A 15,845-nucleotide genomic window follows, 5' to 3' on the forward strand; every position below is an offset into this window, starting at 1 on the left:
TTTTATAATAATAATAGTTATACAAAGGAAAAACTGTCACATTTACAGTGATGCATACTTTTAAAACAGTCGGGTCTTGGTAGAATGCTACTTTCAAAACAGCCAGGTCTTGATAGAAGACTACTTTTTATACTAGTAGGAAATATGGGATTTTCTAGGGTTTTCAAACGTTTACAATTACTTACAAACATGTTCATTGATACAAACTTCTCTTCAAACAATTGCAAGTCTTTCTTTACAGTTTTACAAATCAAAGACACATAAATACTTATGAATTCACCAGCTTTATTGATGATACTCGCTTTCAAATAACTTGTATTCTCTGGTCACAAATAGACGGGTACGACGACTAGGTGTTGTGAAGACGGAGCAGTCAAGACTCATCTTTTATTTTGAGTATTCATTATGTTGTTTTATACTATGAAAGAACACACTTGTAATTAAAATTATACTATTAATGCAATGGATGATGTTGTTGCTTGTTTACTACTTTGCATTGTTGTGATACTTACATGATGTCCTCCGCTCCAAAACGTTTCCACCGTTCTTGTTTTTGGTGTGTGACATTCCTCCACCTCAACACAATGATGACGCTGCCACAGATCATGGTCGAGGTAATTCACCTCCTGATCATGTTCGAATATCACTATTTTGTACCCATAATGCTCATGAAGTAGAGTGTGATCATCCATCATCAGCTCAGACTAAACTGTGCTCTGCTATTCAACAAGTTCTTTCCACTCGAGCAACTGTTCAGAGGAGCAACCTCAACTAGATAGTTACTTGTAGAATTCAAAGATTTTCAAGTGAACAAGCTCTCAAAACGGAACTCTCTTGTTTAATTGACCTCCCACATGAATCAGAGTCTTTCCACAATCGAAATGGATGTCGCTGAGATCAAGTTTATTGTTACAAGCGCTCACATTGAAACTGAGGATGAAGGAAATCAGTCTTCTCCGGCTAATGATCAACAACCGCCACCTGTTTCTAAATGTGCTCCTTCTTCTGGCGGAAATTCTACATCCATGTTGCCTCCTCCATCAAATCCACCACCACCAAGCAGTCCTCCTCTAATCTCTATTGATGATAATCAATATCTTTCACTTAATCTGGTGCCTCCCTCTTAAACTGATGATTCCAAAAAGGGGAGAATTTAATTGAAAACACTCCGACCAGTGATTCTGCTAAAGAAGAACTAAAAACTAAAGACATCCCTGATGAGTCGGATGTGGATCATGAGGTTTATGCTATGGACTTATCATTTATTGATCTACAACCTCTTCATCTAGGAAATATTTCCTGACATTTATTGTACCGATGCTAATGCGGAGGGTGTAACGACGCGAAAATCCTTCCGTCAATGACGTTAACGTTCAGTTACTCGAAGATATATATATATATATATATATATATATATATATATATATATATATATATATATATATATTAGCTTTATAGGGTTAAAATGGAAGAAATCAAATAAAAAAAGATAATATTTAATAACTAAAAGAATTAATTTAAATTGAAGGGGTATATAATTTAATTAATTGGTTTTGTGGAAAATAGGTTAAAATATAGTTCTTTTTATTGGTGTAATTAAGGTTGGGGGGCTAAATTGTCATAAAAAGAAACTTAGATTGCCAAACTAATTGGATTATGATTGTTAGTAATTAAATCATGAAAGTGTAGGGAGTTTTTTTGAAAAATCGAATTGAAACTTTGTAATGCAATGGTCCATGTGTTTAATGAAATTGAAGGCTCCATTCGTTTTTTCCCCATGCCCGTTTTCTTCTTGCGAGTACTATTCAACCCAAACTCTTCCTTGGGGCTTAACCCTTCCCTTGGGCTGCCACAGAGGACCAGAAGTGGAAATTATATAATTAAAAAAAAAAACCGATCGCATAGAGAGGGCAAGGCAGGAGAGGTCGACAACTTTTGGGTTAGTGTGTTCGGTCGGCAGGAGAAGGAAGGAAGCATCGGTTGTGGTTCTAATCAAGTCTAGTAATTGATCAATACTCTTGGTAAGTTCTTGATCCTTCTTCTTCATGTGTTCATACTACAATTACTTGAGGCTATTGGAGATGGTTTCTTCCTCTTTGTAAGCCTATGGTCTTTCTTCTCATGATAATTCATCTTCAATTAGTGTGAATTGGTTGAAAACATTGTCAATTGCTTTTTATTTGACACTCTTGATCATAATGCTTCCTAGTCTCAATTCTTGAAGTTATGTATTGTTAATTTTTCAGCCCGATTGGGTGTGTTTAGTGGTTCATTGGCTGTCAAAATCTTGTTATGAACACTCCTCAATGTCTTGTTAATCATGTTCAAGAATTGTTCAAAATCATGGAATCGATGCCTTTCTTTTGTTTCTAGATTTCATGCTTTCTATGTCAATCCTAGTGGTTTTTCATGAGGTATCTTTCTATAAAAAGGCCATGTTTTGAACCATCCAAAAGGTCTTCAAAGCAGTCCCTAATGTGGCTTAATGATGGAGAAAACTCAAGCCCTAGTCGTGTTTTCTCTTTTAGCAAAGTACTTTGTTATCCCATATAAACAATGTACTTTGAATCATGGATTGAGGTTAGAATTGTTATTTTAACTTCTTGACATGTTGTTACTGTTAAGAACTCGATTTACATCTTTATAGTTGATTTAGGTTGTGGCTTAATGGGTTAAGTTGTCAATTAACCATTAAAATGCAATGATGGGAAAATTATGAAAAATTACTAATCTGTCCCTGTTTTCAAACAAATCTAGAAAAATCATCAGAAGTCGTATTTATGATCCGTAAACTCTCAAAGTTTTAATTTTGGGTTTAGTTTGTCCATGATTTTTTCCAAGACTTGGTATTGTCCCTAACCAAGGTGAAAATCGTCTTTTTCACTGACTGGTCGGATATTAGCTGCACCGACATTACGTCTTGTAAAATTCATAGAAAATTGTAGAAAAATCGGTTGGACCTGTGCAAGTAGTACTTTTAAAGATAAAAGTATGAAATATCTGAATATAGAATAAAGTTGAAATTTTTATAGGTTTAAGTGGTACTAAAGTGGCCTCAAACAAACTGTTGTTTTAGGTCAAAATCTGAGAATTTGACCTAATAACTGATTTGCATGTTTGGATAGTAAATTGCCATGATTTGTTCATGTACACTTCTAGTAATACATATATTTGTGGTGGACTAGGGTAAGGTTTAATACCTGAGGTCCAACAAGATTTGAAGTGTGGAAAGGGTGCTTATTTGTTCATGCTACTAGTCATTTAAGAAACACATGTACATTTCATTAAATTATAGTAATTACCAAATAAAAGTTCTTCACAGTATTTATTTGGATGAAATTTTTTGCATCCCATATATTATTGGAAATATTATAAATGCTAAATGCCATAATTATATTATGTGTATTTGCAAATGTAGATTCATGTTAATAATCATTTTAATAAAAATAGTTAAATTCGACTTTGCTTATTTAAATATAATCGTTTTAAAGTGAGATTTTTATTATACACTTATAATGAATATTACTTTGGGTGATAAATAATTTAAGAAATGGTTTTTAAGATTTATTAACTTTTGTGTAAAATGATGGAACATTTTGTATCAATGTATATGAAAATTAGAATGATTGATTGTTTGATAAAAAAATAGAATACAAACAAAAGCTGGAAAATATTAAGAGAATCTAATTTATGTATACATGATAAAAGATTAAATATTTAAATTAACCAATTTGTAAGTTCACTTAAATCTATATATGCAGGAAAGAAAATGATAAATGTTTTTTTTTATAAAGGAAAACTCGTAAATTTGTAAGAATTTTCGAAAAACTTCATACGCTCTTTGAAATTTTATTTTATGCAAGTTTTTTAAAAATGATTTATAAGTTACTTTTTGCTTTGACAAATATTTTAAGCACCAAATGGCATCTAGACCTACGGTATAAGGTGTTGTCCTCTTTCCTTAAGGTTGAGTGTTCAAGTTTCATCGTGGAAATAAATGGAATTAATGAGTAGTTTAGGCAAGGTTCTAAATAACATTAGGCATGACATGGCGACAATGTCAAACCTCAAGCTTTTACCGGTTGTGGTGAGTCATGCCGTTCGTAAGACGTGACTTAAGTTGACAATTTTGTATATAATTAATAATTATATATACTGTAATTCATTTTTATATACATATTTGATTTAAGGCAGCATTTTGTTAAAGCGTGGCAGCAGATACAAGCTTTGGAGCCATGGCGGCCCATGACGAAGCCATGACAAACTTTCTAAAACCTTGAGTTAGGAGTAGATTATATATATATATATATATATATATATATATATATATATATATATATATATATATATATATATATACAATCTCGATGATTTTTATCAAGACACATTTTAATGGCAAAGAGTAGGCAACCAAAGATTCAAAACAAGCCACGCAGCGCAGAGCACAACGAAAATCTAGTAAATGCCAACTCCATACCATTTGATATTGGCAACTTTAAACTTAATGCTTATCTTTAATATGTATTTAACCCGTTCCATGTTCTCTTCTTGAGCTCCACCATGTGATGATGTGAAAGAAAAAAAAGTTAGTTACAAAAATAGTCTAATCGTAACTTACATATATAAAAACACAAAACAACAACAAACACAATAACTTAAGATTGGAAATAGAAAGGTAGATATCGATAATTATGTCTCTAATAGGGGTAGCTAGAGTTACTGTGTCACCTTTGACATTTCGATATTTTAAAAATGCAATAAAGGAAGAATATGTCAAATTGATCAATAAAAAAATAATCATGATACACAGTTACCCACAAGGGTCTAGTAACCTGATATCAAAATATTTTTTAAAAAAAGGAGAGTAACTCAAATCCACATGACATAAAAAAACATTTTAGTATTAGATAGAGGGGAGAATTTTCATGATATCATCTCAGTAAAGGACAGAAGAAAACCGTGAGGAAAGAGAGAGGAAAGATGAGTAAATAACCTTTTTTTAATAAACTTAACTACATATATTACAATATATATATATATATATATATATATATATATATATATATATATATATATATATATATATATATATATATATATCATTAAAATTAGTATTATTAATTGGTAGTTAGTTTTTCCGGTTACAAGCTTTATGAAAAACACTTGTGCATTATTTTTCTTTTATTTTGAAGACTTGTCACATAAACAACTCCTAATTAACTCACGAACCCTAAAAATAACTTCAACGTAAAATAGTTAATACCCTACTTTCATTTGTCTATTCTTTTGTCTGACACCAACGCGACTCCATCTAGATCAGCGAAGCAGGTATGTTTCTCGATTTCGCTCTTCCTTTAACATCTCTTACCCTCTCTGTGCTACTAACTCAATTGAATAAATCGTTATTTTTCATGAATTTTAGGGTTTAGTTATTGGTGCGGCGCATCAATCTTCTTATTTATATGTAACTTATCTACGATTTTTGCTGACTCATGGTTTTATGTCTGTACGTCTTGAGTCTAACGTGATGCATGCGTATTTGGGTTGGTCATCTAAATGTGAATTAAATGCAATGTTGTTTGAATTTTGAGTATAAATTTCGCCTTTCAGTTTGGGGATGATCATTTTATCAATGAATTCAGTTTCTTTAGGGTTTCGTTTCATATCCTGGTATCTTTGTGATTATTAGTCATGAAATTTGTTTGAACATGCAATAACCATTTGTCTAGATGTGATATAGTGATCATTTGTTTGGCTATTAGTGTCTCAGGTAATAAGGTAATTAAATAAGCGGATCAGTTAGAAGGCCAATATTTAATTACTACCAAAACGAGGTCAAGTGTCGTTCATTTCAGCATCGGATAGCAGCCATGGCAAACAACACTCAACAAGTGCCTCGTGTGCTTGTGAATAGGGTGTCAGAGCAAGCTGTTTTCCCGTGTGGTGGTATTATTTCAAGGTGTGTGAGTACTCTCCCCTTTTTTTCCCAAGAAACACGCAACTCAGAACCTAGTTGAAATTAATTACTAATTAATTTTGGATTATATATAAAAAATATTATTTAGTCAAGAAGAGCCTAAAGGCCCAAGACCTTATCTTTGACCATTAATATTTAATAAGTCCAAGCCTACTACTAACCCAATTTGACTAGTCCAACACCACAACCCAAACCCAAGATGCTTAACCCATTACTTGATTCATTTGAATAAATGAGTGGACAAGACTTATAAGGTGGGAAAAGATTTTCTCTTCCTCCTATATGGGACAAGTCCCACATTGTAATTTTGTAGAACAAAGCTCCAACAATGATTTCATTTTTGATTGTTTAATATTTTTTTCGTTTGTGTTTAATTCGATCCAGTGCAAAGACGATCACATTACAAGGTTGGAATAGGACGTTGGTTCCCACGGACTTGAGGTTCATTATACCTGCGGGAGTATGTTTACACATTGGTATGCATTTTTATTGTAATATTTGTTTGCCAAATTAATTGTTTGTTATAAATACCATCGATTTGGTTTGTTTTGTTTTGTAGCTATTATACCTGATTTGTCGCAGCAATCCCTTTCAGTTAATCAAGGGTATATGTGTGGTCCCTGCTCAGATGCTCTGGTTTGGGTCGATATGTACAATAGGTCGGGTTCACCCTTTAAACTTAAAGCCGGCGATCATATTGCATGGTTGGATGTTTTACACAATAAAATCACACCAAAATTAATTGATGTCACCCCTCTTTTTAATAATCAACCAACTAGTTACAATTAACTAATGCATTACACAACGTTATTCAATAACCACTTCTTGATATGATACCTAACATGGTTAATTTATGAGTACAAACTTTGCGTCAATTTCAGATGGAATTGTTTTTGTTGAATTATTATGCACTTTTGAATAATATAAATCGGAAAACCACCTATACTTGGTGATAACGTTGATGTTATGTGTTTTTTATTTCTATAAAATTATACACTTACTTTTATCTAATATAATCATGTTGAAAGTTATGCATGAAAGCTATACACTTATTTAGTTTTATAGTTTCAAAAGGTGTTTGGACTGCTTATTCAACTTATGTATATCGTTTTTCAAAAGTGTTTATCAAATTATTAACCCAACAAAACAAAGGTTATTTTATTGTGTTTGAAAATTTTAAAATAATATGGCCAAAAGGGTATCCATATATTATTGATGTGTCCTTTTTTGAAATATACCTCGTTACTTTTTATTATATTTGGTACAATATATAACATAAATAATTTCGTAAACCTTGAATATATATATATATATATATATATATATATATATATATATATATATATATATATATATATATATATATATATATATATATATATATATATATATAGGTGGGTTCAGTTGAGAAAATAAAAAAGGTTGAGAATGGGGGAATCATTGTCAGCCACTCATTTAATTAGCCTCTAAACATAAAAGACACGGTGACAAACTTGTAAATATGATATAATAGCCTTCAATCACAAATACGAACAGTTGAAATTCATTCGTTTTTTGCTCTTTCAATCGAACCTTCAATTCTGTTTGAATATGAACATATGTTCAATATCTACGATTAATTATACTCCCAGAATCATTAGAACATCATCGATAATCAACAAAAAAAATCAATTCGTATCATTCATTCAACATCGTTCATCAAATAAAACATCGAAATTAAGGTTAGAAAAAGATCAAATCCTTTTTTGTTAGAAATTTTCATATATTTCTCCACCAATCTACTATTTTGTAAGATTTAAGCAGTCAAAGTATCATATTTATCACATTTTTAAAAAAGTTAACTTGTATGCACTCCAACTGTTTGATGAAATGCATAAACTAAATTACCACGTTATATTCACATATGAATATGTTTTCTCATCTGAATCAATATGTGATTATTAAAACACAAAACAAATATGCAAGTCTGTATGAATAACATATAAAAAATTATATATTTCTGAAAACACATTGTAATATTCATATATGAATATACTGTGCAATATTCACATATGAATATATCAACTATTATTCATAAGTGAATATACGATGTATTATTTTCATGTGATATACCATGTACTACTATATAATATTCACATATGAAAATATCATATAATATTTATAAGTGAATATACCATCTAACATTCACAAGTGAATATACTACGTAAATATGAATATACTATGTTTAGTATATGCTATATTTCATATATGAATGATACTTAAATTGTAAAAAAAAAAAATTAATCATAGCTTTATTCATAAGTGAATAACGAATGTACTGTAGTAAAAACCAGATTCATTTTTATTCACTTATGAATAACGATAGCTGAAAATATAAAAAAAATTAACTTTTTTATTTTATCTTAAAACTATATCAATATGGATGTCTATTTGTAGAGAATAAAAAATCATGAATTTTGGTATATTTTTTTCGATAAAAATAACTTCTTAAAAATTAAAAAATAAACCGAAAAAATTATGTTTTTGTATATATTAAGGTAATGTTTAGCATAATTTAAGGAAACATGTTTTGTTGGAAAAGACATGTGCATTCCTTTCCCATTTCCGCTGGTACGTTGGAGACTTTTGCTGCAAAAATAAATGATTGGTCGAGAATGATTCCCCCATTCTCAACCTTTTTTTTTCTCAATTGAACCCTCCTATATATATATATATATATATATATATATATATATATATATATATATATATATATATAGGTAGAGGTTCACTTGAGACCACCTATATTTTGTGAGACATTGTAGCACCTGGTTCCTGGTACGTAAATCTTATTTGAGTATTTTCCATTTTTAGCCTTGGACTCGACGAGTCATAGGTCCAACTCATCGAGTAGAGACGGGACTCCGGGACACGTTTAAGTTGGTGACTCGGCGAGTCCATATTCCGGACTCGGCGAGTCACCGCTGTTGGATGAAACCCTAAGTTTCAGGGGTTTGCACCCTATTTAAACAACATATCCGCCCCAAGCCAACCCCCATTCACCCCCCGCCCCCCCCCCCCCCCCCCCCCCCCGAGCTTCCAACCCTCGTTCTAAGCTATTCATAGAGAGTTTGAAGCAATTGTTGTGTGTCCTTGAAGGTTTTGAGGCAAAAGGGAAGTAGATCAAGAGGAAGGGAAGGGATCCAAGCATCTTTGTGCTCTCTCAGTAGTTCCTTTGAGGTATAACCCGTTTTCCCCCTGTTTCTATGCTTATTACTTCATTTAAGTCATTCTTGAGCCAATCCCCAAGCTTGTATGTGCAAATTATTTCGTAATAAGCTGATTGGCCCTTAGATCTAGGCATGGTTGAGCCGCAGGAGCTCAGATCTGTTGCCTTTATGGACCCTCATTGCATGAAGACCCTAGATCTACCCTTTTGGGTGCATTTTCAACCCTAAAACCCTTATTGGTGAATATCTACACGTAAAGTTGGAAACTTTACGTGTGATTCATGCTCTAGGAGCCCAGATCTGTGAATAGCATGGACTGGAATCGAGCAAATCCGTGTAGTTAATGGTTGCATGGCAACAACTCGGCGAGTCGTTCATCTGACTCGGCGAGTCGGTTCGCGAGTCTCCGAGTTTGTCCCCTTTTCGTAGTGTCGAGTGAGCAACGAGTCACGGGGTGTGACTCAGTGAGTTGGAAGCTGAACTCATCTATGGAGGAACTCGGGGAGTCAATGCCCTGACTCGGCAAGTTCAAGGCAATCTCCTTAGATCAAGAACGGACTCGGTGAGCTGTTCATACAACTCGGCGAGTCGCAGCATAAGTGTTCTTCGGATGAAGAAGAACTCGGCGAGCTGTTCATACAACTCGGCGAGTCTTAGCATAATTGTTCATCAGATGAAGATGAACTCGACGAGTTGTTCATACAACTCGGCGAGTAGGATGAAAGACTTGAATATCAGTTTAGAAGGAGAACTCATTGAGTCATCGCCTAACTCGACGAGTAGAAACGGGATTCAGGACAATTGTTTGGGTAGGGACTCGGCGAGTTGGAAAGCCAACTCGGCAAGTCGGTTCAACTGAAAGTTGACTCTGACTTTGACTTAGGGCATGATCAGGGGTAAAATGGTCATTTTACCCAAATGACAGTTAACAGTGTTTGATTGAGTATGTTGTGGGAATTGCAGCCGAAGGATTTCTGGAGCAGCAGCAGCAGCAACAGTAGACAGTCAGTTCCCGATCAGATCAGCAGCTACTTCGAGGTGAGTTACCTTCCAGTAGCGGTGGGTCTACGGCCACAATGCCGGCCCACCAGTAGGAGTTGTATGTAGATGATTGTCTCTGTGATATTCATCTAGGGATTACTACTACCTGTGTTATGTTTATGTGCTAGTATGATATGATGCTATGTGCTAGTGACAGTAGGGGGAGATAGTCCCCGAGGTATTCAGTCGGTAGGACCGAAGGGGTAGTCATACCTAGCCATGTTAGATAGATTATGATATTGTGATACATGTTATGTGGTAGTAGTAGAGGGAGGAATAGTTCCCCAGTATCTGGTCGAGAGGACCGAAGGGGAGGCCAGCATCCGGATATGCTAGGCAGTATCCGATCGAGAGGACCAAAGGTGTAACAGCGTGAATTTCAAAACAATTTTTCGCATAATTTAAAAACATATTCATTTAGTTTTCATAAAAGATCAGTATTTGAAACTCCAATCAATGTCATACAAATAATCCCAAGATCACATATCATACAAATCCCATGTGTGTGTACTGATCAAGCCGGCGCCTTCCCACGGTCATCGCTAGTACCTGAAACAATAAACACCAACACCGTAAGCACAAAGCTTAGTGAGTTCCCAAAAATACCACACATAACACATATTAGCCACTCAAGGCTATAACTCTGTCGGTCCGTAGACCCTACTCTGTGAACCCACTAGTTCTAACTCTGGGAACCTTCCGGTTCCAACTCTATAAACATGCACAACATAATTCACATAGAAATAATGCAGTACAACACATAACATACATATAGCATACAAATACTCTATCACATAACTCTGATTACCTACTCAAGGTAAAGTATAGTGAGAAGACTCACCTCGTATATCTCAATAAGTCGCGAATCCCAGAAATCACTCGTGCTCGATCCTCCGAGCTATAATCCTCCTATAACATCATATATCTCTAATTAACACTTTTACAACTAAGGTTGACTACCCCTATCAAGTCAACACTTGTCAACTCTGGTCAAGGGTCAACGGTCAACTTTGACCGAACTCGGCGAGAGCACTAGAGTGACTTGGCGAGTCTATACATGTTCACTGACTCCCTAGGATCCTCTCTTGACACGTCGAGTACATCCCTAACTCGACGAGTTCCACCTGGCATGAATCACAGGGCCACCACGACTCAACTCCGAGTCTCAAGAACAACGGCGAGTTCCAGCTCGACTCAGTCCATCTGTCAACCCTCTCCAACTCTCCCTGACTCACTGAGTCAACCCTTAACTCGGCAAGACCACTCGCTGAGTGGTTAAGGACAATCTTCATGCTACTCGCCGAGTCTGTTCTTCGGACTCGGCGAGTCCATGCCATGCATCAACTCAATCTCGCTCCTGAGGTCAGATCCGCTCCAACAACTCATAGATCTAGCGCTCCCAAGCACATTCATCACGTAAAGTCGCAATCTTGGCTACCATGCAACGCCTACAAGGCTTCTTTTGGTGAAATGACATCTAAAATGGCAACCTAAGCCCCCAACACAAAAGGAAAGGCATAAAGCAGAGCATTTGGGACTCTCTGGACCTACTAAGGTCCAGATCTAGGTACCATTTCCCCATGGGACCTCTCACACTCCAAATACAAGGCAAACAAGGCATGAAGAAACCCTAGATTTGACCATATCAAGTAAAACACGAGAATAAGCTCTGAATGTTACCTTAAATAGTTTCCTCTACTGAAATGGAAGTAGATCCAAGCTCCTCCTAGCTTGGCCTTCTTCTTCCTTTCTTGGAAATACACACAAAAATGGTGAATAATGGCCTCTTATCTCACTCACAAGGACTCTCAGCTGCTCTGGTGCTCTCAAGGTCGAAGGTAGCCGCAATGAAGGGTTATAAGGCCCTTTAAATAGGGCTTAGGTGTCACAACTAGAAATTTTGTGTCTTGTAATCACTATACCTAAGTAAAATGTTGAATAAAAAACTTAAGAGCATGTGTGATACCTATTATTATGACATCAAAAACTTCAACCAAATACATCATACAAATACTACAAATAGTCAACAAGCAATTGGAAACCCTAGAAGTTCTTGCTTAAGTCCATTTTTGGACTAGGACTTCCTTATTGGACTCAATGGACCAATAAGCTTCCAATTTGACTATCATGGGCTTAGAACCCATAATTGGGCTCTAATTGGACCCACATTAATTCATTTCAACATTATGGGCCATATTGGGCCTAGAATGAAATAAATTAAAAGTTTTGAACCATAATTAACCTAAACTAGCCCAACAAGATATAAAAATCACACTTGTATCTTACAATCACACTTGTTCAGGGGAGCAACCTCAACTAGATAGTTACTTGTAGAATTCAACGATTTTCAAGTGAACGACCTCTCAAAACTGAACTCTCTTGTTTAATTGACCTCCCATATGAATTATCATATATATATATATATATATATATATATATATATATATATATATATATATATATATATATATATATATATATATATATACAATCTCGATGATTTTTATCAAGACGCATTTTAATGGCAAAGAGTAGGCAACCAAAGATTCAAAACAAGCCACGCAGCGCAGAGCACAACGAAAATCTAGTAAATGCCAACTCCATACCATTTGATATTGGCAACTTTAAACTTAATGCTTATCTTTAATATATATGTATTTAACCCGTTCCATGTTCTCTTCTTGAGCTCCACCATGTGATAACGTGAAAGAAAAAAAAGTTAGTTACAGAAATAGTCTAATCGTAACTTACATATATAAAAATACAAAACAACAACAACAAACACAATAACTTAAGATTGGAAATAGAAAGGTAGATATCGATAATTATGTCTCTAATAGGGGTAGCTAGAGTTACTGTGTCACCTTTGACATTTCAATATTTTAAAAATGCAATAAAGGAAGAATATGTCAAATTGATCAATAAAAACATAATCATGATACACAGTTACCCACAAGGGTCTAGTAACCTGATATCAAAATATTTTTAAAAAAAAGGAGAGTAACTCAAATCCACATGACATAAAAAAAACATTTTAGTATTAGATAGAGGGGAGAATTTTCATGATATCATCTCAGTAAAGGACAGAAGAAAACCGTGAGGAAAGAGAGAGGAAAGATGAGTAAATAACCTTTTTTTAATAAACTTAACTACATATAATACAATATATATATATATATATATATATATATATATATATATATATCATTAAAATTAATATTATTAATTGGTAGTTAGTTTTTCCGGTTACAAGCTTTATGAAAAACACTCGTGCATTATTTTTCTTTTATTTTGAAGACTTGTCACATAAACAACTCCTAATTAACTCACGAACCCTAAAAATAACTTCAACGTAAAATAGTTAATACCCTACTTTCATTTGTCTATTCTTTTGTCTGACACCAACGCGACTCCATCTAGATCAGCGAAGCAGGTATGTTTCTCGATTTCGCTCTTCCTTTAACATCTCTTACCCTCTCTGTGCTACTAACTCAATTGAATAAATCGTTATTTTTCATGAATTTTAGGGTTTAGTTATTGGTGCGGCGCATCAATCTTCTTATTTATATGTAACTTATCTATGATTTTTGCTGACTCATGGTTTTATGTCTGTACGTCTTGAGTCTAACGTGATGCATGCGTATTTGGGTTGGTCATCTAAATGTGAATTAAATGCAATGTTGTTTGAATTTTGAGTATAAATTTCGCCTTTCAGTTTGGGGATGATCATTTTATCAATTAATTCAGTTTCTTTAGGGTTTCGTTTCATATCCTGGTATCTTTGTGATTATTAGTCATGAAATTTGTTTGAACATGCAATAACCATTTGTCTAGATGTGATATAGTGATCATTTGTTTGGTTATTAGTGTCTCAGGTAATAAGGTAATTAAATAAGCGGATCAGTTAGAAGGCCAATATTTAATTACTACAAAAACGAGGTCAAGTGTCGTTCATTTCAACATCGGATAGCAGCCATGGCAAACAACACTCAACAAGTGCCTCGTGTGCTTGTGAATAGGGTGTCAGAGCAAGCTGTTTTCCCGTGTGGTGGTATTATTTCAAGGTGTGTGAGTACCCTCCCCTTTTTTCCCAAGAAACACGCAACTCAGAACCTAGTTGAAATTAATTACTAATTAATTTTGGACTATATATAAATGTGGTGGTATTATTTCAAGGTGTGTGAGTACCCTCCCCTTTTTTTCCCAAGAAACACGCAACTCAGAACCTAGTTGAAATTAATTACTAATTAATTTTGGACTATATATAAAATATATTATTTAGTCAGGAAGAGCCTAAAGGCCCAAGACCTTATCTTTGACAATTAATATTTAATTTTTTTTTTGAGGAATCATTTTTTTTGTTGAATTAAATAAGTTCAATTGTCATCGTACAATGAGTCCAAGCCTATTACTAACCCAATTTTACTAGTCCAACACCACAACCCAAACTCAAGATGCTTAACCCATTACTTGATTCAGTTAAATAAATGTCTGGACAAGACTTATAAGGTGGGAAAAGGTTTTCTCTTCCTCCTATATGGGACAAGTCTCACATTGTAATTTTGTAGAACAAAGCTCCAACAATGATTTCATTTTTGATTGTTTAATATTTTTTTTGTTTGTGTTTAATTCGATCCAGTGCAAAGACGATCACATTACCAGGTTGGAATAGGACGTTGGTTCCCACGGACTTGAGGTTCATTATACCTGCAGGAGTACGTTTACACATTGGTATGCATTTTTATTGTAATATTTGTTTGCCAAATTAATTGTTTGTTATAAATACCATCGATTTGGTTTGTTTTGTTTTGTAGCTATTATACCTGATTTGTCGCAGCAATCCCTTTCAGTCGATCAAGGGTATATTTGTGGTCCCTGCTCAGATGAGCTGGTTTGGGTCGATACGTACAATAGTTCGGGTGCACCCTTTGAACTTAAAGCGGGCGATCATATTGCATGGTTGGATGGTTTACACAATAAAATCACACCAAAATTAATTGATGTCACCCCTCCTTTTAATAATCAACCAACTAGTTACAAGTAACTAATGCATTACACAACGCTATTCAATAACCACTTCTTGATATGATACCTAACATGGTTAATTTACGAGTACAAACTTTGCGTCAATTTCAAATGGAATTGTTTTTGTTGAATTATTATGCACTTTTGAATAATATAAATCGGAAAACCACCTATACTTGGTGATAACGTTGATGTTACGTGTTTTTTTATTTCTATAAAATTATACACTTATTTTTATCTAATATAATTATGTTGAAAGTTATGCATGTAACATTGTAGCTCTTAACTTATTTAGTTTTATAGTTTCAAGAGGGTGTTTGGACTGCTTATACAACTTATGTATATCATTTTTCAAAAGTGTATCAAATTATTAACCCAACAAAACAAATGTTATTTTATTGTGTTTGAAAATTTTAAAATAATATGGCCAAAAGGGTATCCATATATTATTGACGTGTCCTTTTTTAACATATACCTCATTATTTTTTATTATATTTTGTATAATATATAACAGAAATAATTTCGTAAACCTTGAATATATATATATATATATATATATATATATATATATATATATATATATATATATATAT

General features: G+C 33.9%; 2 protein-coding genes across 4 annotated transcripts; both read left to right on the forward strand.

The window, feature by feature from the left end:
- The first annotated feature begins 1,810 nt into the window (after nt 1–1,810).
- On the forward strand, nt 1,811–6,939 carry LOC128125832 (uncharacterized). Of its 3 annotated transcripts, none has more exons than XM_052769507.1 (4): nt 1,811–2,021; nt 5,763–5,959; nt 6,362–6,453; nt 6,573–6,939. In XM_052769507.1, the coding sequence occupies exons 2-4, from the start codon at nt 5,871–5,873 to the stop codon at nt 6,764–6,766; spliced, it is 375 nt and encodes a 124-aa protein (XP_052625467.1). In that variant the 5' UTR covers nt 1,811–2,021; nt 5,763–5,870; the 3' UTR covers nt 6,767–6,939. The 3 variants fall into 3 exon arrangements, with proteins under 3 accessions (XP_052625467.1, XP_052625466.1, XP_052625465.1); XM_052769506.1 differs by having other exon boundaries at nt 1,820–2,021; nt 5,771–5,959; nt 6,537–6,939; XM_052769505.1 differs by having other exon boundaries at nt 1,823–2,021; nt 6,537–6,939.
- Nucleotides 6,940–13,429: 6,490 nt separating this feature from the next.
- LOC128133078 (uncharacterized) lies at nt 13,430–15,383 on the forward strand. The gene is made up of 3 exons (XM_052770086.1): nt 13,430–14,291; nt 14,867–14,958; nt 15,042–15,383. The coding sequence occupies exons 1-3, from the start codon at nt 14,203–14,205 to the stop codon at nt 15,269–15,271; spliced, it is 411 nt and encodes a 136-aa protein (XP_052626046.1). The 5' UTR covers nt 13,430–14,202; the 3' UTR covers nt 15,272–15,383.
- The last annotated feature ends 462 nt before the right edge of the window (nt 15,384–15,845 follow it).

This window comes from Lactuca sativa, chromosome 3 (assembly GCF_002870075.4).
Source record: "Lactuca sativa cultivar Salinas chromosome 3, Lsat_Salinas_v11, whole genome shotgun sequence".
Taxonomy (NCBI): domain Eukaryota; kingdom Viridiplantae; phylum Streptophyta; class Magnoliopsida; order Asterales; family Asteraceae; genus Lactuca; species Lactuca sativa.

Excerpts from the sequence above, each read along its gene's own strand:
- LOC128133078 (XM_052770086.1), top strand. The coding sequence starts at position 14,203 with ATGGCAAACAACACTCAACAAGTGCCTCGTGTGCTTGTGAATAGGGTG. Across the intron at positions 14,292-14,866 it reads TGTGGTGGTATTATTTCAAG|TGCAAAGACGATCACATTAC; the intron begins GTGTGTGAGTAC and ends AATTCGATCCAG. Across the intron at positions 14,959-15,041 it reads AGGAGTACGTTTACACATTG|CTATTATACCTGATTTGTCG; the intron begins GTATGCATTTTT and ends TTTGTTTTGTAG.
- LOC128125832 (XM_052769506.1), top strand. The coding sequence starts at position 5,871 with ATGGCAAACAACACTCAACAAGTGCCTCGTGTGCTTGTGAATAGGGTG. Across the intron at positions 5,960-6,361 it reads TGTGGTGGTATTATTTCAAG|TGCAAAGACGATCACATTAC; the intron begins GTGTGTGAGTAC and ends AATTCGATCCAG. Across the intron at positions 6,454-6,536 it reads GGGAGTATGTTTACACATTG|CTATTATACCTGATTTGTCG; the intron begins GTATGCATTTTT and ends TTTGTTTTGTAG.